General features: G+C 44.8%; 1 protein-coding gene across 1 annotated transcript in view; it reads left to right on the top strand.

Annotated features, from left to right (window-relative positions):
• The window catches only part of EMP3 (epithelial membrane protein 3 (MAM blood group)), a 38,093-nt gene extending 15,374 nt beyond the window's left edge, over positions 1-22,719 (top strand). The window contains exons 2-5 of the mRNA XM_063942774.1: positions 16,750-16,849; positions 18,210-18,312; positions 19,686-19,826; positions 20,412-22,719. Of these exons, the coding sequence (XP_063798844.1) occupies positions 16,772-16,849; positions 18,210-18,312; positions 19,686-19,826; positions 20,412-20,581 (492 nt within the window). The 5' untranslated portion in view covers positions 16,750-16,771 and the 3' untranslated portion in view covers positions 20,582-22,719. The remainder of the gene's footprint in view (positions 1-16,749; positions 16,850-18,209; positions 18,313-19,685; positions 19,827-20,411) is intronic.
• Positions 22,720-26,197: the final 3,478 nt, after the last annotated feature.

The following is a 26,197-nucleotide window of genomic DNA, read 5'->3' on the forward strand; positions in this document are numbered from 1 at the left end:
ATTATACCACATTATATATAAACCACAGTTCACATAATGTCACACTGTTCGCATTTTTCCACAGAGTGGGATATTTTGTCAACTCTACTAGGGACTACAGTACAAGTAGCAATAATAAGCACTGGTGTATACCTGCTTACCTGTATGATGTATGTTTGCAGTAAGCAGGTCCGCTTTTATGCATACGCTAGTTGCGCAGCCCAGCTGGGCATCACATAGAGGAAAGCGCCCTGACTCAGCCGCACCAGCGACATACTACCTGGTATGCCCCCCTGGGTAGTGCTGTGCCTGGAGCCTCGCACAGCAGGCTGTATTATTGGCACCGGTGTCTGGCACCGCACCGCACTACAGTACAGTGAAGAAACTCAACTCAGCAAGGGCTGCTGGGAGCTGTAGTTTATTTTGAGTTTCTTCACTGTACTGTAATGCGGTGTGGTGCCAGACATCGGAGCCAATAACACTGCATGCTGTGCTAGTCTCCGGGCAGCCACTACCCAAAGAGGCATACCAGGTAATACTAGTGGGGGCATCATGTAAGGGGCACTACAACTGTAGGCATTGTATAAGGGGCAATAAAACCAACTGTGGGCAAAGTGTAAGGGGCATTATAACTGGGCTTAGTGTAAGGGGCACTACAACAGCGGGCATAGTGTAAGGGGCACTACAACTGTAGACATAGTGTAGGGGCACTATAACTGCAGGGAATAGTGTAAGGGGCACTAACTGTAGGCATAATGTGTAAGGGGCACTTTTACGGTGGGCATAATGTGTAATGGCCACTACTACTGATGGCATACTGTGTAAGGAGCACTGCAACTAGATATTTCCCATGAGACCATCTCTCCTTAATTTTTTCAAGTGCAAGCCTTCAGCACACACAAAAGTACTTCAGGGAATGCCGAAGTACCGTATATACTGTATTTATTTACCAAACAATTTGGCCTTGGGCCGGCCCTGGCACTAAGGAAGCCTCTTGCCTCTTGAACTAGTCAGAACAAGTGAACAGACTGTTCTCCTGGGTTCCCTCATCCAGAGGTACATAATGAGAGGATTGTTGCAAGTCGCAGGTAGACAAGTTTGATCATATTTGCCTACTTTATGTTTCTCCTCTGTGGTAGAGGCATGGAGAGAATATGCAGATGACCACTTCGGGGACAGGAGCGGTCTCTTCTGTCATTAGGTGGGGAAGGGGGAGGGCTAAAATGAGATGTGCGGCTGGCACTTTTCGTGTTTTGGTTTTGGTTCTAATTCCATTTTCGTGTTTTGGTTTTGGCTTGGTTTTGCCAAAACCACCCTTTCGTGTTTTGGTTTTGGTTTTGGATCTGGATGATTTTTTTGGGGGGGAAACATAAAAACAGCTAAAATCACTGAATTTGGGGGTAATTTTGCTCCTACAGTATTATTAACCTCAATAACAATCATTTCCACTCATTTCCAGTCTATTCTGAACACCTCACACCTCACAATATTGTTTTTAGGCCTAAAAGTTGCACGAGGTGGCTGTATGACTAAGCTAAGCGACACAAGTGTGCGGCACAAACACCTGGCCCATCTAGGAGTGGCACTGCAGTTGCAAACAAGATGGCACTATTCAAAAACTAGTCCCCAAACAGCACATGATGCAATGAAGAAAAAGAGGTGCAATTAGGTAGCTGGATGGCCAAGCTAAGCGACACAAGTGTGCAGCACAAACACGTGTCCCATCTAGGAGTGGTACTTAAAAAAACTAGTCCCCAAACAGCACATGATGCAAAGAAGAAAAAGAGGTGCAAGATGGAATTGTCCTTGGGCCCTCCCACCCACCCTTATGTTGTATAAACAGGACATGCACACTTTAACAAACCAATCATTTCAGCAACAGGGTCTGCCACACGACTGTGGCTGAAATTACTGGTTTGTTTGGGCCCCCACCAAAAAAGAAGCAATCAATCTCTCCTTGCACAAACTGGCTCTACAGAGGCAAGATGTCCACCTCATCATCCTCCTCCGATTCTTCACCCCTTGCACCGTGAACATCTTCCTCACTGAGTATTAATTCGTCCCCACTGGAATCCACCATCACAGGTCCTTGTTTACTTTCTGGAGGCAATTACTGGTAAAGGTCTTCCCAGAAGACTTTATAATTCATTATGATAAACATCATCTTCTCCACATTTTGTGGAAGTAACCTCCTACGCTGATCGCTGACAAGGTTACCGGCTGCACTAAACACTCTTTCGACATACACACTGGAGGGGGGGGCAACTTAGGTAAAATAAAGCCAGTTTGTGCAAGGGCCTCCAAATTGCCTCTTTTTCCTGCCAGTATACGTACGGACTGTCTGCCGTGCCTACTTGGATGCGGTCACTCATATAATCCTCCACCATTCTTTCAATGGTGACAGAATCATATGCAGTGACAGTAGACGACATGTCAGTAATCGTTGGCAGGTCCTTCAGTCCGGACCAGATGTCAGCACTCGCTCCAGACTGCCCTGCATCACCGCCAGCGGGTGGGCTCGGAATTCTTAGCCTTTTCCTCGCAGCCCCAGTTGCGGGAGAATGTGAAGGAGGAGCTGTTGACGGGTCACGTTCCGCTTGACTTGACAAGTGTCTCACCAGCAGGTCTTTGCACCTCTGCAGACTTGTGTCTGCCGGAAAAAGAGATACAACGTAGGCTTTAAACCTAGGATCGAGCACCGTGGCCAAAATGTAGTGCTCTGATTTCAACAGATTGACCACCCTTGAATCCTGGCAAAGCGAATGAAGGGCTCCATCCACAAGTCCCACATACTTTGCGGAATCGCTCTGTCTTAGCTCCTCCTTCAATTTATCCAGCTGCTTCTGCAAAAGCCTGATGAGGGGAATGACCTGACTCAAGCTGGCAGTGTCTGAACTGACTTCATGTGTGGCAAGTTCAAAGGATTGGAGAACCTTGCACAAGACGTAAAATCGTTCTCCACTGCGCTTGAGTGAGGTGCATTACCCCTCCTTTGCCTATATCGTAGGTGGATGTATAGGCTGCTCCTCCATACTCTGAAGCATATAGAGTGTTGAATTCCACCTCGTTACCACCTCTTGCTTCAGTTGATGGCGGGGCAGGTTCAGGAGTGTTTGCTGGCACTCAAGTCTTCGGCACGCAGTGGCAGAATGTCGAAAGTGGCCCCCAATTTTTTGGGCCACCGACAGCATCTCCTGCATGCCCCTGTCATTTAAAAAAAATTCTGTAACACCAAATTAATTGTATGTGCAAAACATGGGACATGCTGGAATTTGCCCAGATGTAATGCATGCACAATATTGGTGGCATTGTCCGATATCACAAATCCCCAGGAGAGTCCAATTGGGGTAAGCCATTCTGCGATGATGTTCCTCAGTTTCCGTAAGAGGTTGTCAGCTGTGTGCCTCTTATGGAAAGCGGTGATACATAGCGTAGCCTGCCTAGGAACAAGTTGGCGTTTGCAAGATGCTGCTACTGGTGCTGCTGCGGGAGGCCATACATCTACCCAGTCGGCTGTTACAGTCATATAGTCCTTAGTCTGCCATGTTCCACTTGTCCATATGTCCGTGGTTAAGTGGACACTGGATACAACCACATTTTTTAGGACACTGGTGACTCTTTTTCTGACGTCTGTGTACATTCTCGGTATCGCCTGCCTAGAGAAGTGGAACCTAGATGGGATTTGATACCGGGGACACAGTACCTTAAACAAATCTTTAAGTGACTCTGAACTAATGGTGGATACCGGATGCACCTCTAACACCAACATAGCTGTCAAGGCCTCAGTTATCCGCTTTGCAAAAGGATGACTGCTGTCATATTTCATCTTCCTCACAAAGGACTGTTGGACAGTCAATTGCTTACTGGAAGTAGTACAAGTGGTCTTCCGACTTCCCCTCTAGGATGACGATCAACTCCCAGCAGCAACAACAGCAGTGGCAGCTACAGCAGGCGTAACACTCAAGGATCCTATGGAGGAATCCCGCTTAGGAGTGGACTCCTCAGTCTTGACAGTGACATGGCCTGCAGGACTATTGACGTTCCTGACTGAGGAGGAAGTTGACGTTGAGGGAGTTGGTGGTGTGGCTTGCAGGAGCTTGGGTACAGGAGGAAGAAGGGATTTAGGTGTCAGTGGACTGCTTACGCTCTTACCCAAAGTTTCTGAACTTGACAGTGACTTCTGATGAATGCGCAGCAGGTGACATATAAGGGAGGATGTTCCTAGGTGGTTAACATACTTTCCCCTACTTATTACAGATTGACAGAGGCAACAGATGGCTTGACACCTGTTGTCCGGATTTGAGGAGAAATAATTCCACACCGAAGAGGTGGCTTTTTTGGTAGTTTGCCCAGGCATCACAATGGACTTTTTCATCCCAAGGACAACAGGTGTCTCCCCCGGTGCCTGACTTAAACAAACCACATCACCATCAGAATCCTCATCGTCAACTTCCTCCTCAGCGCCAGCAACACCCATATCCTCATCCTGGTGTACTTCAACAGTGACATCTTCAATTTGACTATCAGGAACTGGACTGTGGGTGCTCCTTCCAGCACTTGCAGGGGGCGTGCAAATGGTGGAAGGAGCCACCTCTTCCCGTCCAGTGTTGGGAAGGTCAAGCATCGCAACCGCCGACACACTTGGACTCTCCTTGGGGATTTTTGATACCATCTCAGAGAGCACAGTTCTTTTCTGTGCTCTTTCCATCTTAACTCTTTTAATTTTTATAGCGGGAGGATGAGGGCTTCCATCGTCATGTGAAGCTGAACCACTAGCCATGAACATAGGCCAGGGCCTCAGCCGTTCCTTGCCACTCCGTGTCATAAATGGCATATTGGCAAGTTTACGTTTCTCCTCAGACGATTTAAATTTCTTTTTTTGGTTCTTTTTACTGAACGTTGGCTTTTTGGATGTTACACGCCCTCTACTATCACATTGGGCATCGGCCTTGGCAGACGACGTTAATGGCATTTCATCGTCTATGTCATGGCTAGTGGCAGCAGCTTCAGCACTAGGAGGAAGTGGTTCTTCTTGATCTTTCCCTATTTTCTCCTCAACATTTTTGTTCTCCATTATTTTTTGGGAGTTATATGAGACAATATGCGTCACAGAAATGACTGGAATTACTGATGACACAGGACACTACCACTGGTCTGATGCAGCCCAGCAGGTTGTTATAATTGTTATACTGCAGCAGTGGATATATAGCAGCAGCGTATATCGTCACTGGAATTACTGATGACACAGGACACTACCACTGGTCTGATGCAGCCCAACAGGTTATTATAATTGTTATACTGCAGCAGTGGATATATAGCAGCAGCGTATATCGTCATTGGAATTACAGATGACACAGGACACTACCACTGGTCTGATGCAGCCCAACAGGTTGTTATAATTGTTATACTGCAGCAGTGGATATATAGCAGCAGCGTATATCGTCACTGGAATTACTGATGACACAGGACACTACCACTGTCTGATGCAGCCCAACAGGTTGTTATAATTGTTATACTGCAGCAGTGGATATATAGCAGCAGTGTATATCGTCTCTGGAATTACTGATGACACAGGACACTACCACTGGTCTGCACAACACAGCACCACTTTATACAGCTACACTGGATATATGGCAGCAGAGAACACCAACGCTGTGAATGGCTGGACTGATACAGCACAATACACTGACTACACTGGACTGGTCTGCACAACACAGCACCACTTTACAGCTACACTGGATATATCTGCCTGGACTGATACAGCACAATACACTGACTACACTGGACTGGTCTGCACAACACAGCACCACTTTACAGCTACACTGGATATATGGCAGCAGAGAACACCAACACTGTGACTGCTTGGACTGATGCATCACAATACACTGAGTGACTACACTGGACTGGACTCAGCAGCACAACACTTGCCACCCCACTATCCCGCCCCAACACACAGACACTGAACACTGAGGACACGTCCTCTCTATACACTCTCCGGGACTAGAGTGAAAATGGCGAGGACGCACGGCTCCTTATATGGAATCCAAATCCCGCAAGAATCTGACAGCGAGATGATGACGTTTTGTCGCATTCGGGTTTCCGAGTCAAGAGGTTTGGATCCGGACTCGGAAGGCAAAGTTCGGTAGGGTTCGGTTCTCTGAGAACCGAACCCGCTCATCTCTAAAAATTACACACTTTGCTTTATTTTAGCGCCCTCCCCCCCCCCCCCACTTCACCCCTTCATCCCATCTGTGGACTCATGATTCCCAGTATTATCTCCCAATCCTACCCACTTTACTAGGAAGTGGGCCGGATGTGTGGAGATCAACCCACTTTTCTGGGGGCTCCAGGAAACTACCCAAAAAACTATGAGTCTCCCGCTCCTTTAGGAGAGTTAATAACTATGGCTTTTTGCGCCCCGGGCGGCAATAGGGGCGTGGCTTCATACAGGGGACGTGGTCAGTTACGTCCCCTGTACAGCAGTAGCGCCGCTGAAATGATGTGCGGTGCGCGATGACGTCATCGCGCACCACACAGCAAAGGTCCTCTCCACGAAGGGAAACTAGACGCTACGTGGAGAGGACCTTTGCTGTGCGGTGCGCGATGACAGAGACGGGCAGCAGGGGGCACAGCAGCAGCGGATCTTGTCATGGTGCGGCGCCCTCCGGAAGGCGGCGCCCTGGGCAAAAGTCCTGCTTGCCCGTGGCAAGATCCGCTACTGGCTGTGATGAATTGCTGCAGTGGAGAGCAAGTGAGGAGGCAGGGCCCCCCCCCCCCCCCCCCCTCCCTGTAGTGTATAATGCAGGTGACTGTTGTTGGCTCACCTAATGTGAGTTATTACTCAGGTCAATGGGCCTAATTCTGAGTTGATCGCAGCAGCAATTTTGTTAGCAGTTGGGCAAAACCATGTGCACTGCAGGGGGGGCAGATATAACATGTGCAGAGAGAGTTAGATTTGGGTGGGGTGTATTCAAACTGAAATCTAAATTGCAGTGTAAAAATAAAGCAGACAATATTTACCCTGCACAGAAACAAAATAACCCACCCAAATCTAACTCTCTCTGCAAATGTTATATCTGCCCCCCCCTGCAGTGCACATGGTTTTGCCCAATTGCTAACAAACTTGCTGCTGCGATCAACTCAGAATTACCCCCAATGTGTGGGCAAATGATCAGGCAGGGAAAGCCCTGATATGTGGAGGGCATTGTGCGACAACAAACAAGCACAGTGGATCAACAGATCCAACACTGTGATGGTGTTTGTGCAATCTATTTTATGTTAATCAAAACAAATGTGATTTTTTTTTCTTGTGCTTACAAGTTACAACAACCTTGATGTTTTGTAAGTGTAGCTAAGTGTATGTAAGTCTGATGTAAACCAGACACATGTTACTGAGGCAGAGATGGTTCCCTTAACGTATATGGCAAAAATGATATTTATTAGACATCTTGTTTACCGTTGTCAGTGATTGTAGATTGTTTCATTTTGTACAACATTATGTCTAGTATTATTATTTTTTAGCTGATGAAATGTGTTACCTATGATTTATTTTGCAGATCATACATTATATGTGTGAATGCACTATTTATCATAATTACAGTATATCTAATTGTTATATGTGATTACAAAAGACAATCTCCTCTATCATTTACCTCTAATGACTCAATTTGAAACTAGCTCATTAGTATGTGGCTTTAAGCATGGGAAAGTGGACCATGCAAATAAGAGCTCTAGCATAAAAGCATTCAAACTCATTTTTCTTACATTCTTTATTTACCATTTTCACATAATAGAAAATGAAGGTTGCGGAAAAGGAATTCAGTGCAATGATATAAAGTGTACAAGCTTAGTTCAAAAATATACAACATATTCCACCTATGACTTATTTGTAGTGAAAAATATTTAAAGCAAAAGGAGGGGAATTGGACGACATATTTGAAGCAAAGGAAAAGGGTGATTTTTGCATGTGGGCAATTATTTAAATCCCAGACTGGGGTGAGACTTCTAGTCCAGCCAGACACAAAGAATTATGGACCCTATTCAGCATGGGCCGCCATTGACAAACGCAGGATTTTTATGGAGGGGTTTCCGTACACACACACACACACACACACACACACACACACACACACACACACACACACACACACACACACACCTCAAAAAAATAAAGGGAACACTTAAACAACACAATGTAACTCCAAGTCAATCACACTTCTGTGAAATCAAACTGTCCACTTAGGAAGCAACACTGATTGACAATCAATTTCCCATGCTGTTGTGCAAATGGAGTTGTTCTGCAGGTGGTGACCACAGACCACTTCTCAGCTCCTATGCTTTCTGGCTGATGTTTTGGTCACTTTTGAAAGCTGGCGGTGCTTTCACTCTAGTGGTAGCATGAGACGGAGTCTACAACCCACACAAGTGGCTCAGGTAGTGCAGCTCATCCAGGATGGCACATCAATGCGAGCTGTGGCAAGAAGGTTTGCTGTGTCTGTCAGCGTAGTGTCCAGAGCATGGAGGCGCTACCAGGAGACAGGCCAGTACATTAGGAGATATGGAGGAGGCCGTAGGAGGGCAACAACCCAGCAGCAGGACCGCTACCTCCGCCTTGCAAGGAGGAACAGGAGGAGCACTGCCAGAGCCCTGCAAAATGACCTCCAGCAAGCCACAAATGTGCATGTGTCTACTCAAACGATCAGAAACAGACTCCATGAGGGTGGTATGAGGGCCCGACGTCCACAGGTGGGGGTTGTGCTTACAGCCCAACACTGTGCAGGACGTTTGGCATTTGCCAGAGAACACCAAGATTGGCAAATTCGCCACTGGCGTCCTGTGCTCTTCACAGATGAAAGCAGGTTCTCGCTGAGCACATGTGACAGACGTGACAGAGTCTGGAGACGCCAAGGAGAACGTTCTGCTGCCTGCAACATCCTCCAGCATGACCGGTTTGGCTGTGGGTCAGTAATGGTTGGGGTGGCATTTCTTTGGGGGGCCGCACAGCCCTCCATGTGCTCGCCAGAGGTAGCCTGACTGCCATTAAGTACCGAGATGAGATCCTCAGACCCCTTGTGAGACCATATGCTGATGCGGTTGGCCCTGGGTTCCTCCTAATGCAAGACAATGCTAGACCTCATGTGGCTGGAGTGTGTCAGCAGTTCCTGCAAGACGAAGGCATTGATGCTATGGACTGGCCCGCCCGTTCCCCAGACCTGAATCCATTTGAGCACATCTGGGACATCATGTCTCGCTCCATCCACCAACGCCACGTTGCACTGTCCAGGAGTTGACTGTCCAGGAGTTGGCGGATGCTTTAGTCCAGGTCTGGGAGGAGATCCCTCAGGAGACCATCCGCCACCTCATCAGGAGCATGCCCAGGCAATGTAGGGAGGTCATACAGGCACGTGGAGGCCACACACACTATTGAGCCTCATTTTGACTTGTTTTAAGGACATTACATCAAAGTTGGATCAGCCTGTAGTGTGTTTTTCCACTTTAATTTTCAGTGTGACTCCAAATCCAGACCTCCATTGGTTAATACATTTGATTTCCATTGATAATGTTTGTGTGATTTTGTTGTCAGCATATTCAACTATGTAAAGAACACAGTATTTAATAAGAATATTTCATTCATTCAGATCTAGGATGTGTTATTTTAGTGTTCCCTTTATATTTTTGAGCAGTGTATATTTATATATATATATATATATATATATATATATACATATACAGAGAGAGAGAGAGAGAGAGAGAATACATACACACATGCATACTATACATGCACACAGCATACATACATACATACATACATCCATGCATGCATACGTATAGCCAGGGGCGTCGGAATGGGGGGGGGGGGGGGGCGCGCAAGGGGGCAAATATGACAGAGGCGCAAATATGACAGAGGCGCAGGGGAGCGCTTGGCTCCGGCGCTACCCACTCAGCAGTCTGCAAAGGCGCTCTGTCCGCTCTGCTACTTGTGCTGCCGGCTACCACTGCGCCTCCTGACACACTGCATGACAAGCTGCGGCGTCAGCAGCACAGGGTTGGGAGCCCCGCTGTTAGATCGTGTGACTCACTGTGTGAGAGCACGGAACAGCGCAGCAGGGGAAGTCCCTGTAACTCGTCTCACTGCGGTGCCGAGCATCAGTCTCCTCCCTGATCTTAGCAACAGGGTCAGAAGAGCATGTGCCGAGCTGTGATTGGAGGAGCTCGGCACATGCTGATTAGAAGAGCCCCTGATTGGCAGAGCGGTCACTTGCTCCTCTGACCCCTGCTGGAACACGGAGTGAGGATCTCACAGACTCAGAGAAAGCACCTGGGCATATTATATGAGAACAGGGAAGTCTCTCTCTAAAGGTTGCTTCTTATACAGGTTTGCACTTTGCAGGCAGTCTGTGTCTTGTTGGCTGAATCTAGAGGGGACTCCGGGGGCATGAGAAAAGACTGGGAATGCAGAGGGAAGTGTGAGATAGAGGGGCTGAGGGAATCAGGAACTTTGAGGGTGCAAATAAAGGAAACTGAGGAAAGAGATAAGGGGGTCAAGGTGAGTGCAGCTGGAAAGGCAGAGGAGTAGGGAAACCCTTAACTAGGTCAGAGGCTACACATCAGAGTTTGCACTGCAGAAGGTGCACAACTGTGCATTACAGTGTCAGCTCCCAGAGAGACTTTACAGTGCATTACAGTGTCAGCTCCCAGAGAGACTTTACAGTACATTACAGAAGTATACAGTACTTAATACCGTGTGCTGTAATGTGAATTTCGGCTCATTCAGTGTGCTACAATGTGAATTTCGGCTCATTCAGTGTGCTAGAATGTGAATTTCGGCTCATACCGTGTGCTACAAGGTGAATTTCGGCTCATTCAGTGTGCTAGAATGTGAATTTCGGCACATACCGTGTGCTATAATGTGAATTTCGGTTCATTCAGTGTGCTATAATGTGAATTTCGGCTCATTCAATGTGCTATAATGTGAATTTCGGCTCATTCAGTGTGCTATAATGTGAATTTCGGCTCATTCAGTGTGCTAGAATGTGACTTTCGGCTCATTCAGCGTGCTAGAATGTGAATTTCGGCTCATTTTGGCTCATTCAGCAAGCTAGAACGTGAATTTCAGCTCATTCAGCGTGCTAGAATGTGAATTTCGCCTCATTCAGTGTGCTACAATGTGAATTTCGGCTCATTCAGTGTGCTACAATGTGAATTTCGGCACATACCGTGTGCTAGAATGTGAATTTCAGCTCATTCAGTGTGCTATAATGTGAATTTCGGCTCATTCAACGTGCTACAATGTGAATTTCGGCTCATTCAGTGTGCTACAATGTGAATTTCGGCTCATTTAGTGTGCTACAATGTGAATTTCGGCTCATTCAGTGTGCTAGAATGTGAATTTCGGCTCATTCAGCGTGCTAGAATGTGAATTTCGGCTCATTCAGCGTGCTAGAATGTGAATTTCGGCTCATTCAGTGTGCTACAATATGAATTTCGGCTCACTCAGTGTGCTAGAATGTGAATTTCAGCTCATTCAGCGTGCTAGAATGTGAATTTCGGCTCATTCAGTGTGCTACAATGTGAATTTCGGCTCACTCAGTGTGCTAGAATGTGAATTTCAGCTCATTCAGCGTGCTAGAATGTGAATTTCAGCTCATTCAGCGTGCTAGAATGTAAATTTCGGCTCATTCAGCGTGCTAGAATGTGAATTTCGGCTCATTCAGCATGCTAGAATGTGAATTTCGGCTCATTCAGTGTGCTAGAATGTGAATAGCGTGCTATAATGTGAATTTCGGCTCATACCATGTGCTATAATGTGAATTTCTGCTCATACCGTGTGCTATAATGTGAATTTCAGCTCATTCAGTGTGCTATAATGTGAATTTCAGCTCATTCAGTGTGCTATAATGTGCATTTCGGCTCATTCGGTGTGCTATAATGTGAATTTCTGCTCACACCGTGTGCTATAATGTGCATTTTGGCTCCTACCGTGTGCTACAATGTGAAAGGAGCACCAGTACTAGATAGTATAAGGGATAAAACTACACTGAAGGACACGCTCCCTGTTGAGTGGCCACGCCCCCTTTTCCAGAGCGCGACGGCTGTCTCTCCTTCATAGTTGCATTACGGGGAGGAGGCGTGGCTATGGTCCCAGGATGTCCCAGCCTAGCCACGCCTCCTCCCAGTAATGCATTTGTGAAGGAGAGACAACCGGCGGTGGCTAGGACACAACTGAAGATAGGAGGACACAGCACCCTGCGGCAGCACACTGTTTTTAAAGGAGATGCTGCCAGCGTGGATCTGGAGGTAAGTGCTCATCCGCACAGCGGTGGGCGGCTAAAAAGGAAGAGGAGGCCGGCACCATAGGGGCGCCAAAATACTATTTTTCTACGTCCCCCCCAACCTAAAAACATTCCAGCGCCCCTGCGTATAGCATACATACATACAGCATACATACATACATACATACATACATGCACACAGCACACATACACACAGCACTTATACAGTATACATGCATACCATACATACATACATACATACATACATACATATTATACATGCACACAACATCTGCATAAATGTACAGTATATTGCTATGTAACTGGATTTTGAGGATTACAATAAAGATCAGGTAGGACTATAATTTACTATAATATCGACAGAAGACTTATTGTAAAGGATGGCAAAGCATTGCAACATACTGTATACTGGGGGTCATTCTGACCCGATCGCTTGCTGCAGTTTATCACAGTGCAGCAATCGGGTCGCAACTGCGCATGCGCCGGTGCCGCAGTGCACCGGGGCATGCCGGATGGCCAAAGGTCGTCGTTCCCTAGCGATCACCTCTGCCTGATTGACAGGCAGAGATGGTCGCTGGGCGGAGGGGGCGGCACGGAGGCGTCTGGCCACCGTTTTGGGGGCGCGGTCCGGCCAACGCAAGCGTGGTTGGATCGTGCAGGGGACGGGCTGCAGCGGCTGCGGCCAGGGGCAGCGAAGAGGTTCTCCCGGTCAGCTGCAGGAGCTGTGCTGGCCAGGAGTTACTCCTCAAATGCAAAAGCATCGCCGCCATGCAATGCTTTTGCACTTCTGCTGGGGAAGGGGGGGCAGCACTGGCATGCGGGGCGGACTAGCCCTATGCTGGGCGTCCCCCCGCATGTCTGAGTGCCTGATCGTACCTGTGCTAAATTTAGCACAGCTACGATCAACTCGGAATGACCCCCACTGTACAAGGCCCAACAAACACACGAAGAGATACAGAGAGGCTATTCTAGTCTACCAAAGGGCTGATGGATTACATTGAATGCTATGATGGTATTACACCAAGCTTCTCATACTGTCACAAAGGCTTGGAGGTTCTTGTTCTATAAGAAGAACTGTAAGACCTTACTCAAATTCAAACTATACTACTGACACTAATGCAGCCGCACAAATGTCCCAAACTCCACCTTGACCAAGACTTGTTGCTCTTGCTTTCAACTGTGTCGTCTACCAATTATAATGTAAGCTTTCTCATGACCCTCTCTAACCTCTATTTTCATGCTTACATTACATTTTGTCCCCCATTGTCTGGTGCTGTAAAGTACTGTGTCACCACATAAAGTAACAATAATAACAGTCTCCTATCACGTCTCAGAACCTGGAGTGCCAAAAGCCATGCAATAGGTGCCTAGCATAGGCGTTTCTATAATGGGTACAGTGTGTGTGTGGTGCACACGGGTCCCTGGGTCAAACGGGGCTCACACCGCACACACTGCACCCATATATTATACTTACTCCTCCGGAGTCCCACGACAGCTGCCCTGTTGTGCGGGCACAAATTAATCGGTAAATGGCCACCACATCCATTTCCGAGTGATTTGCTCATGCGTACTGGAGGTGTCCCGGATGTTCCCGGAGACTTACGCATGCACAGTAGACGCTGGCATTATGCCAGAGTCTACTGCTGCCAGAGAGGAGGGGCATCACAAGCCCAGGTGAGGCAGTATCCGGTGTCGTAGCACTGTGGTGGGTCTTCTGTTCCTGTATTCCATGGAAGCTAAAGAATGGTGCACTGACCTACTGGATATACAGCAGTTGCTTGTCTGTTACCATGGGCAATTCTGGTCAGATGCCACTGGTCATGATCATTAAGCACCTGTTGTCAGCCACTACACTGTCCATGGTGGCTGGTAACACCTTCCATGAGGTTTTCCCAGTACACACGTGACACCATAGATTCAGGAATGTTGAACATCTGTGCAAATTTGGAAATGGAATGTCTCATCCGTCGGGCACCGACTATCATGTCCCACTCAACCTCTGATAAATCACGTCTCCTTGCCATAAGCAGCCTAGCCGGTGTTCACACAGACTCACGAGATGTCAAATTACAACTGATGCAGGTCTGGACATTTCCAAGAAGTCACAGTACGGGGTCACCCACCATTAACCTTTATTGATGCGATCCCATGACTTTTGGCACTTCAGTCTATGCCATTACTACTGGAAGTAACCTTGGTAGAATTTCCTGTAGCAAGTTGAAGCCAATTGATTGGCATCATAGAGCTATGTGATGGCATCATGGAGCTAGACGTGGGCTGCCCCACAGGACCCGAAAATGAATATAATGTACAGTATGTCATAGATAGTAGACCTGTATGTATTGGCTATAATGATTTCCTTATTTCACATAGCACTGGGTTGTGATATATATGTTACTGTATAGGGTGGACAATATAAAGTGTGTAATGTTTATTTATTCCCATACTTTTGGGGGTATATTGCAATCATGACAAATCCTGCAGTTTGTATGTTGAGGAACACTCGAGAGTCCTGTCACAGAGAATATGGGGCATAGGGCCTAATTGAGACCTGATCACAGCAGCAAAATTGTTCTGTAATGGGCAAAACCATGGGGGTCATTCCGACCTGATCGTAACTGTACTAAATTTAGCACAATTACGATCACTGACACAGACATACGGGGGGACGCCCAGCACAGGTAGTCCACCCCGCATGTCTGGCCTGGCCCCACCGCACAAGTACAAAAGCATCACCCAGCGGCGATGCTTTTGTACTTGTAGAGTAACTCCCAGCCCGTGCCGCCCCCTCCTGCCCAGCGACCGCCTCTGCCTGTCAATCAGGCAGAGGCGATCGCTAGGCAACGACGGCCATCTGGCATGTGCAGTTCTGATCCGATCGCACCGCTACAAAAAACTGCAGCGTGCGATTGGACCCCTCATGTGCACTGCAGGGGGAAGGGGGGGGGGGGACAGATATAACATGTACAGAAAAATTTAGATTTGGGTGGGTTATTTTGTTTCTGTGCAGGGTAAATACTGGCTGCTTTATTTTTACACTGCAATTTAGATTTCAGTTTAAACACACCCCACCCAAATCTAACTCTCTCTTCACATGTTATATTTGCCCCACCTGCAGTGAACATGGAGGGTAATTCAGATCTGATCGCTGCTGTGCGTTTTCGCACAGCGGCCGATCAGATCCGAACTGCGCATGCGTATGCACTGCAATGTGCAGGTGCGAAGGACGGCTGCAAAGGAGATCGCCGGTCAGCGACGGGTTTGTGTTAAGGATCCATTTGCACAGGCGTTCGCAAGGAGATTGACAGGAAGAGGGCCTTTGTGGGTGGCAACTGACTGTTTTCAGGGAGTGTCTGGAAAAATGTAGGCGTGTATAAGCGTTTGAAGGGAGGGTGTCTGACGTCAAATCCACTCCTAAACAGGCTGTAGTGATTGCAGCGGATGAGTAAGTCCTGGGCTACGCAGAGACTGCACAAAATCAGTTTGTACAGCTCTGCTACACATGAGATCGCACACTTGTACAGCAAAAATATACCCCCTGTGGGCGGCGACTATCTGAACGCAGGACAGCAAAAATCGTTGTCTTGCGATCAGATCTGAATTACCCCCATGGTTTTGCCCATTAGAGAACAATTTTGCTGCTGTGATCAGGTCTCAATTAGGCCCATAGTCAATTGTCCACAGTAATTCTGTTTTACATGGCCTGAGAAAATTTGGCCTGCCACAGGGATTTTGCTATTCAGTTGGCTGCAAGAAATCCTTTTGTTCTCATGCTGGGGGCCGCCCATCGCAGGGCAAGGCCGCCCAGCATGCTGACCTCCGCCTTCCCCCCTCAATCGAGCAGAAATTGCGAATGCATCACAATTTCTGCTTGATGGCAGAAATTAAGGTTGCCTCCTATTGCAATGACGCCACCCCCGTTTGGCCGGCTCCGCCCCCTCTCAACGCTCCGTCTCCGCCTAGGAAACGGAGCGTTGCTGCCCCCCTGCCTCGCGATTGCCTCTGCTTGATTGACAGACAGAGGCGATTGCATTTTCTGTGCCCGCATCTTTTTTTGTCATTTTTGCGGTTGGATCGCGTTTTGCGATCCAACCTGTATTAGGCCTGCGTCTTTTTTCTCACAATCCCAGAGCATGTTCAAGTAGAGCAAATCATTACTTTAAGGTAGCAATATCGGGGCTTCGTTCAAAACCACTTGTACACCCCCCAATGATCAATTAGTCAATTAGAAGTTTTCAATTAGCTTAATTGGGCATATAATTACATGTAAGTTTTAGGGTGATATTCTGCAAAGTGTAGAATAATGGTTTAAAAGATCAGGGACAGGTACAGTATATTGGGGTGAAGTGTGATTGGGACGTGTTTTAAGCGGTGCAATAAATACATGTCTACGCTGTTATATAAGGTTACGTTTTACAATGTTAATAACATACTGTATGTTCTTCATAACGTGATAACGGTTTATTGTTTTTCTCAGTTTATCCATAGGAGGCCTGAAGATGAGTCTTCTTCTCTTTGGTGTAACTGCCCTCCATATCATCATCTTGATCATTCTCTTTGTTGCCACCCTTGACAACGTAAGTAAAATAACGATGCTTTATGGAGACAAGATTACATTTTGTATTATCACTTCAATAGTCCTGATGTAGTAAAAAAAAAGAATTGCGTATATCGTAAGGACACAGACCTTGCCAATGTAGTCAATTCAGAGAAACAAAGACTTCTGCAGAATATTGTTTAGAACAGAGATTCCTCCTTGTTGGATTCATCAGCCAGGGATATCACATGTTAGTTGACCCTACCAGCACAGTATATTACAGCTTTTCTATTTTTAATACAGAATATCAATTCATTCACATGACATGAAGTTTGCTAGTATCTTCACATTCCTTATTTAATACAATAAATCTAACCATATCTGTACACAGTGCCGGATCAGGGCGAGTTTGTGCCTTGCGCCACTGTGACATCAAGGAGGCAGGGTCGCTGGCGTCAGGAAGTACTACACTGCCCAGAGTGTCCTGAGGATACTCCAGGTGGCTGTGAAGGATCAGGGTTCCCCTCCAGGTTCCATGAAAGCTAAATGCAGTTCTGTGGGGTAGCGACAGAGCTAGGTGATGGCATCGCTTACACACCCCTAGTTATGGCCCCGCCTGCGCAAACATTAGTAACATTAATGCATAGTGTATTATCTGAACATACATACAAAGCATCTGCAGTTAATCCTTGCTTCAATTAAGTGGAACTATACAGGCATCAGGATATCTCTATAATGGGGTGCTAACAGAAGAGGTGGAGAAGAGATAGCTCCTGCTGCCGGCCAGGTCCCAACACCTGCACAATGGATCTGGCAGACACTAGGACTGATGCATGCACATAACTGGCGTATGTCCAAAACACAGTCTTCTATGAACTACATCAGCTGCGGGTGACTGGCAGGTAGCACTTCCAATGGGAAGTCATTGTCAGTGACAGTATAACCAGTGCAGTCACAGACTGCAACTGGCTTACTGAGGTGGCGGATATTATTGGGGGGCTGCAGCCCTGTAGCCCATAGGTACAATCCGGCACTGGTCATAACTGACCCCAGTAGTACATTGTAAATTATAGAGATGAAGCGGGTCTGTTGGGCTAGGGTTGTGATGGAGAACATGTGGCATGGCACCCTGATTACACATTCTCTGCTATCTGCGTCTCCGTAATATTATTATGAAGTGGAATTACTGTATGTACAGTATCTCAAGAACATCCAGTATGTCCTTCACATGGTGGCAGTTCTAGATCACACCATAGATGGAAATGAATTGTGCTTCATCTGTCGAGGTCTTCATTTATAGCTATCTGTCCAGTTTAATTGTGGATTAAACACAACAATGGAAAACAATCTGCAATTTAACTTTACCATCTTTTTTATTATTATTATTATTATTATTCCAGTCATGGTGGGTGCTTCCAGAAGATGGTACATTGAACTTGTGGCATGACTGCATTTATAACAACAGCTCGGAGAGCTGGGTGTGCTCCACAGTGTCTGCTAGCGGTAAGTCATATGCATGTAGCGTTGCCACCTTTTTATACAGAAAAAACAAACAATGCAGACTACAGCCAGTATAGAATGGTTGCTGTATGTACTGTAATAGGAGTCGTGTCCCCCAGCTTTATTCCTATTAAAGCACTGATTCACTTTATGACCTGACTAGATCTTTATTTAATGATTTTAGAAGCCTCTGGTTTTGTGGTTCTTTCTGTTACAAAGACATAAAAAATATTAATACTAATAGAAATTAAACTTTTAGTGCCTAGAAAATAATAACTATTGCCTTCTTCTTTAGTTTTCATCTCTTGTGCTCTCAGTAAAAAATGATTTCACGTTTTATTCATTTGTTTCATTTTAACACTTAGGAACTGCAATGTTTATTTATTTATTAGCAGTTTCTTATATAGCGCAGCATATTCCGTTGCGCTTTACAATTAAAACAACAGTTATAGAACAAAACTGGGCAAAGACAGACAGACAGAGGTAGGTAGGCCCTGCTTGCAAGCTTACAATCTATAGGGAAATAGGCATTGATACACAAGGATAGATGCTACCTGTCACATAATGGTTCGCTAGGTTCTTAATGGGTTGTATGATATGATCACCCAGCAATGTTGGAAGACAAAATGTGAGGTTATGTGGACTGTACAGAGGGGATGTAACTGGATAGGGAAGCATTGAAGGTCATGTGGGTGGGTCTGGAATTTGGTAGACTTGTCTGAAGAGATGAGTTTTCAGGGAACGTTTAAAGGTTTGGAGACTAGAGGCGAGTCTTATTGTGCGTGGGAGGGCATTCCACAGAGTGGGTGAAGCCTGGGTAAAGTCCTGTAATTTTCAGTGGGAAAAGGTAATACATGTGGATGAGAGACGCAGATCTTGTGCAGAGCGGAGAGGTCTGGTAGGGAGATATTTTGAGATGAGTGAGGAGATGTATGATGGTGCAGTTTGGTTAATAGCCTTGTATTTAAGGTTTAAGCTTTCATGGCTTTTATTAATCTCTTGGTTACTTTGGATAGATAGATAGATAGATAGATAGATAGATAGATAGATAGATAGATAGATAGATAGATAGATAGATAGATAGATAGATAGATTTGTAATGAAATGCAACCAATTGACCCGGAATAGGTGTACTTTGTTTAAAGACTGACAGTTATATGTGGTTCAGATAATATTCCGGAATGAGAGACCTAGAAACAAATAAGAACTATGGTGTACATCGTTATGACTCAGACAAATGAATAGTATGTACTGCCATCCATGCACCCACCCTGTGTTGGAGTGATCAAAGCTAGATAACATGTGACATAGATTAATTCAGCATCAGATCTCCTTACTGCTGGGAGTGAATGTAATTCCTGTCTTATCTTCCTCAGAATGGTTCCATGCTGTGCAGGCTCTCATGGTGCTCTCAGTCCTCTTCTCCAGCTTGTCCTTCATGCTGTTCATGTGCCAGCTCTACACCATGGAACGAGGAGGACTTTTTTATGCAACTGGCATCTTTCAGATTCTTGCAAGTAAGTAATTGCAGCTAGTGAGCTGGCCAAATATTACCTATCTGCCAATGGCAAACCTTCGTTCTTTTGTACCATTTATCAATGTATTTACACGCTCGAGTCACATTATTATGACCACCTCCTACATTTAACGTCGGCGGCGCTTAGCCCATGAAGTAAGTCACATGTAGTGCGCTGGCTTGGTGGGTATATAAGGTGTGCGATAACCTGTCTGCACATTTCTGTATTTAAAATCCTTTTTATATTGATTTTATGTAATATTCTAATTTTGTGAAATTTTGGATTTGGGATTATCTTAAAATGTAAAACACAATCATTAAAATTATAATAAATACATTACTGAAATAAATGAACTTTTGCACGATATTCTACTTTTCTGAGTTTCACCTGTAGATATCCCTATGGCCAGATTCCACTACGTGTATAGGCAATTAGTATACATTAAACAAAGTTGGTTTCTGCTCCCACATATTTTAAAAACACAGATAAAGCTTCCATTTAATACTGCTAAATTAATAACAACATGGAACCTATGTGGTTGCTGTACTGGTCCTGAATAACTGAATACTTTCACTATTTGTGCAGGTCTTGCAGTCTTCTCTGGGGCAGTGATCTATGCAATACACGTGAAGGAATTTAACAAAACCAAGGGAGAAGGAGGCTCTTTTGGCCACTGTTTTATACTGGCTTGGATAGCTTTTCCTCTCAGCATGCTGAGCGGAATCATGTACATTCACCTAAGAAAACGGGACTAACAGAGAGAACATGATCCTCTTTCCACATATCAGGACACCTGAAGAAAGCACTGTGGTCAGACTCTCTGGGATTCATAACTGCTTTTTGGGTTTGAACAGCATCACCCTGCCCTGAAAACATGTGACCAATTGCATTGTAAATATCAAAACCGTCCTCATCATTATCCAATCTAAGGCTCTCAATGCTCCCGAAAATAATTGGCACATATTACGACATATGATTCGTCTCAGAATGGATTTTATGGATATAACACATAAATGCCAACTTTTTAACATGGCAGCCGTCACTTTGGCAATGATTGCAATGCAGCGGTTTTATTTTCCATATATAGCTTCTTGCATGTGGAGAACATGCTTTGTTGGCATGTTTGCATTCCAACATGCCCTCAGGAAAGGAGTCTTGTTGGAAACAAATCATGAAGATAATTAATAAATGTCAAGCTCCCCAACAGCGCCCCTAGGTGGCACATAAAGTGAGGAGGGTCAAAAATAATTGCTGTGCACATGATCTTGGAAATAATATTAACAATATTCTAGTGAAGGCAATAGTGTTATTTCATAAAGGAGACTATTATATCTAGCTAAGTTTATCTTCTATAGTATCAGTGTAAAGAATGGAAGTTTAGTTCTCCGCCTTGCTATTGTCATGGAAATAGCAAAACAAAAAATTGACCACACTATGTTTACATTTTGTGTATAGCATCCACTCTAATTCCAGATCCAAAAAGTTGCTGTGTTTGCTGAGGCGCTAAAAAGATTTTAGCGGAATTTAAAAAAAAAAAATTCACAGGGACACTATTAGTTTGAAAGCGACAGTTTTTCTTCTAATAAAAAACTAGAGGTCAATGCAATCTTCTGTACAATATTATTTTGAATGTAAAAGAATCCACAAGTAAATAGCACATAGTTATGGAAACATTATAGTATTAAAGAATACCAGTGTTACTCGAAAGCGGGCCATACATCAGCGCTGCAATTCCTCGATCTGATTCGCTGATCAGGTGGGAATTGATGATCAATGATCCAATGGGGAAATTCTGCATTTAAAAAATTTCCTGATTTACTGATCCCAATACATTTTTCGATCAGGTTTGACAAATTGGGGGAATGCAACATTTTGTATTTCCCTGATCCCCCAAACCAGGCATCTGGGGATCAGGGAATTGAGGCAATCAGTCTTAGATGTATGGGTCCTTTAATTTGTAATGTAATACGTTTAACATAAGATTCTATTTTGCTCCTTTATATATTGTTCATTAGTATCATAAATACAAGCACTACTTTGGGCTCTTTTTGTCTGCTGCTTAGAATAACAAAATTACTTATACTATCCAGCCAACTAGTGGCTTTTCCAATGGACATTTCCTCGCATAGGTTTAATTTCATACAAATAATAATAGTAACATGTTCTGTAAGTGTAACAAATAGTTTTTCTGTATTCTTAGAAAAAACAACCCCGACAGTATATGGGCTTTTTGTCCTTTGTGTGCTAATGTTCGGTTTGCTAGGTCAGCCAATGAAATTGTTAATGTACATATACAGTATACATGATGCACTATTGCAGGCATGTCTAAACTGCGGCCCTCCAGCTGTTGAGAAACTACACATCCCAGCATGCCATGACACAGCTTTAGCATTCTCTGACAGCAAAACTGTGTCAGGGCATGCTGGGATATGTAGTTTCACAACAGCTGGGGGGCCGCAGTTTGGACATGCCTGCACTATTGCATTAAACCTAATTCAGTTGTATGTATAAGTGCTGATTATATTTGTTACTTTGTAGGTATGTAATGTTTATTTCATATATATGAAAAATAGTAAATAAGAACTAGGGATGTATTCAATATATTTTTCCACAAAACAAAGTATTAAGTGTTATTTTCTACATGAATGAATATGTCGTTTTCCAAAGAATGTTGTGTGCTAGTGAAAACTGGAGTACAAACAACATCCTATTATTATAAGTGGGTGCAAAGTTATTGCTTCTTTGACTTTTCTTGCAAAATTCAAAACCTCTGCAAAAAATTCCAATAGCCAAATGAATTAAAGCTTTGTTTTACCAAGTCGGAGTTAAGACCATATTTGAACGTAACTGTGTTTGTTGCTCAATAAATTGGCTCGCTTGAAAAGCTGTGAAATTGAGTTGAAAACTGTTACTTCCTGTTCTAAAATATTGCCAGCAAGGTACATGCACTGCAGAGAAGCAGAAGCTTAGCTGAAAAGCATGCTTTGTCAGAGGGGACTGACAATCAGGCACGCTGGCAAGTGTAGTGCTATGAGGGGCAGCTGGCTGTTCCCAAAGCTTATACTTTTATGAACAAATAACACGCACAGATCACTTTTATTATTTTTAACTTCTCCTATGTTATAACATTTTATTAATTTCATGAATGTTAATATAGTACAGGGTGAGGCAAAAAATCCTCCCAGATTTTAAAGGTTAACAAAAAAAGCCTGGTAAATGCTATTCAAAACTTTAGTACATAATCCAAAAGTGCATGGAATCATTGGTTATCTGGGTGCAGTGTGTCTGATGTCCGGGGGCCCCACACTGCACACACTACACCCATGTTTAAATACTTACCTTTCTGGAGATCCGAGTTAGCGCTGTAGCTGCGGCAAAAAAATCACTGGGAAAATGGGCACCATGCATGTAGTAGGGATTAGTCACTGGATCATGGCAGGCAGTAGTAGTAGCAGTAGTAGTAGTCTACGGCATTGTAGAGAGGTGTCTGCGTGGAATACATTTGATTTTCAATTGGTTTTGAATATATTATCCAGATGGTGGCCTTCAATCATGAGACACTTTTGCAGTCGATTTCTGAAGTTTTGCGTCACTCGGTGAGTCATTTCCGGCACAGCTCACTTTCATTTGTCAGGCTACATTAACAAGCAGAAAACCATCCTCGTTAACTTCATGAAAGGTCTCTACACAGCCAACAGGGCCATCTAAAGGCTGAGATCTACAAACATCAACAAAGAACTATTGATTAACTGCTATAAGCCAAGAAATGACAATGTCATATTCAAAACCAATTTAAAATAAACTGTATTCCATGCACTTTTACATTCTGTACTTAAATTTGAAATAGCATTTACCTGCCTTTTTTTGTTAGCCTTTAGAGTTTTTGTGCCTCACCCTGTATATTTCTTACTCTACACATAGCCTCCTGACAGTGTCGTTTGTAAGGGTTGTTGAGTGGTGCTTCTACTCTGGGCACACAGTCAATAGAGGGTGGCACCGACTTTGTACCTTGGCACATGAATTTGGCTTTCAGAGTACCTTGTAGAGCTGCGGCAGAGCTGCTGGAACATCCTCAGCTTTTTCTTGGTCCCAACGGTCCTGCCCCTCATCATGATGTCATGACATCATACACTTTAAGGCAGGGGTGGGGAACCTCAGGCCCGAGGGCCGTATAAGGCCCTCAAAGCCACTTAATCCGGCCCGGCTAGGCTCACCTAAACGAGAGAAGATGCAGAGCGCCCGCTGAGATTTTACCAGCAGCGGGCGCCCGGCTCCTCAGCAGCAGCCGGAGGAAGGAGCTCACACCTGAGCTCCAGCTTCTGGCTCAGGCAGTGCACATGTGTGGCTGTGCGGCGCTATGGGAGAGATGTCATGACATCTCCCATAGTTTCGAGGAGAGGGAGGGCAGCGGTCCGGAAGCAGGAGCAGGGCTGGTGAGCATTGTGGGTTTTTTTTTTCTTTTAATGTGTGTGTGTGTAAGCGGCACTACTAGGGGGCATATTTAATGGGACATATCTAATGGGGCATAACTACAGGGGGCATATTTAATGGGGCACAACAACTGACGGGGCATATCTAATTGGCCAAAACAACTGAGAGTAGGCATATCTAATGGGGCATAACAACTGATTGGGGGCAAATCTAATCGGGCATAACAAGTGACTGGGGCCATAACTACTGACTGGGCGCAGGCTAATTTCTAAGTTGATAATTTTTGTATGGCCCCCGAAGGATTTTATAAATATCCAAATGGCCCTTGGTAGAAAAAAGGTTCCCCACCCCTGCTTTAAGGGGATGGGGCCTGCAACAGGGTGTATTTCTGCCCTGCTACTGCCATGCCTACATATAATATGGCTCTTTTGGGGATATTTCGGATATAAATATGTCCATTGTTATGAGTTACTTTAACAAAGAGGTAAAGTGATATTTAAATGTCTATTCTTATACATGTACTTATAACACAATGTCATGATTATCTTTAGAAGCAAAGCAGAAATATCTCCAGTCACAGTCTACCGAATCTGTTGATGCATCCTTTGTGATAGAAGTAATGGGTTCTTACATAAGGAAAAGTACATATTGGATATTGAAGAAAGATGAACATTCTAACAGAAAGAGCAGGCTGCCATTGTACTTTCCTAAATAACCTGCAAATTCTGTAATTGTTTTGCGCTTATGTTAATATCTTCATACTGTCTAAGATTCGTGTTCAAGTCTTCCTTGAATTTAATAAGGAATAGGCAGATCATTTGGAACAAATTCTGTTTCTGTACTATGAATATAATTACTATTAGCTTTAATTTATATTGTGCTAGTGTTCTGCAGCAAAATTGGGAACAAAAACAGTAATTAAACAATTGTATTAAAAATAAAGAAAAAGGTTGGAGGACGCCAACAATCTATAGAAGGTGTGAAGTTCTATAAAAGAAATAATCAGTCGTGAGCAGTAAAAGTTGACATTTTAAAATATTATGGTTATTTACAGGTATCTACTATCTTTCATGAAATAATAAGATGTGCCCATAACTCAACATATAGGCAAGGTCTTCACCAAAATGGACCTGTAAATTAAGAACCACCCCAACAACAGGATCCTTGTTGCACTACTGTAGATATCATTGCAGTGGTAGGTAGGAGGTATTTTTACAGGCCTCTAAATCAGAAATAACTGGTTGCAATCCTGCAGGGACTAGTTTGAGAACATGATGGTTGTGACAATGCGAGAGTGTGGGGTGCAGTCAATATACCGGCCATCAGGATCCCATCGTTCAGAAGACCGACGCCAGAATCCTGACAGTTGGTGAAATACCAACGGTCGGAATCCTGACAAATGCAGGGTATTCCCACTCAGTCAGTGGGTCCACACCACCAACTGAGTGGGAATAGAACCTGTGGCGAGCGAAGTGAGCCACCAGGTATGATGCACAGCGAGTCCGTTGGGAGACTTGTTGCCGGGATTCCGGCAGACAGGATGCCGCTGTCGGTATAGTGACAGCCAGCATCCCATCTGCCGGGATATCATATGTATTCCGCACTGCATATCAGTACTGCAGGGGAGAGGAGGATGTGGTAAGTAAAGTAAGGCTAATATCATACTTACACTACTTTTTTTTCCAGCTATCCCTATGGCAGATTCCAGAAGAGAGGTCTGGGAGCATGTGTGGGGGTGATCTTTATTAAATGAAGCATTCATTTCAGCCTAAACAATGTAGCTGCAGTCTCCAGATATACTCTCTGGGTATCCAAGCCTCACCCATGGCACACCAAACATACCCACCACCTGCAAAGTGCACCCACAATGCTGAGCGCTGCTGGAGAGTATCTTGCTCCTATGTCACTTCATCTACTATACATCCATCCTTTCATTTTAC

This window comes from Pseudophryne corroboree, chromosome 10, assembly GCF_028390025.1.
Source record: "Pseudophryne corroboree isolate aPseCor3 chromosome 10, aPseCor3.hap2, whole genome shotgun sequence".
Lineage (NCBI taxonomy): Eukaryota > Metazoa > Chordata > Amphibia > Anura > Myobatrachidae > Pseudophryne > Pseudophryne corroboree.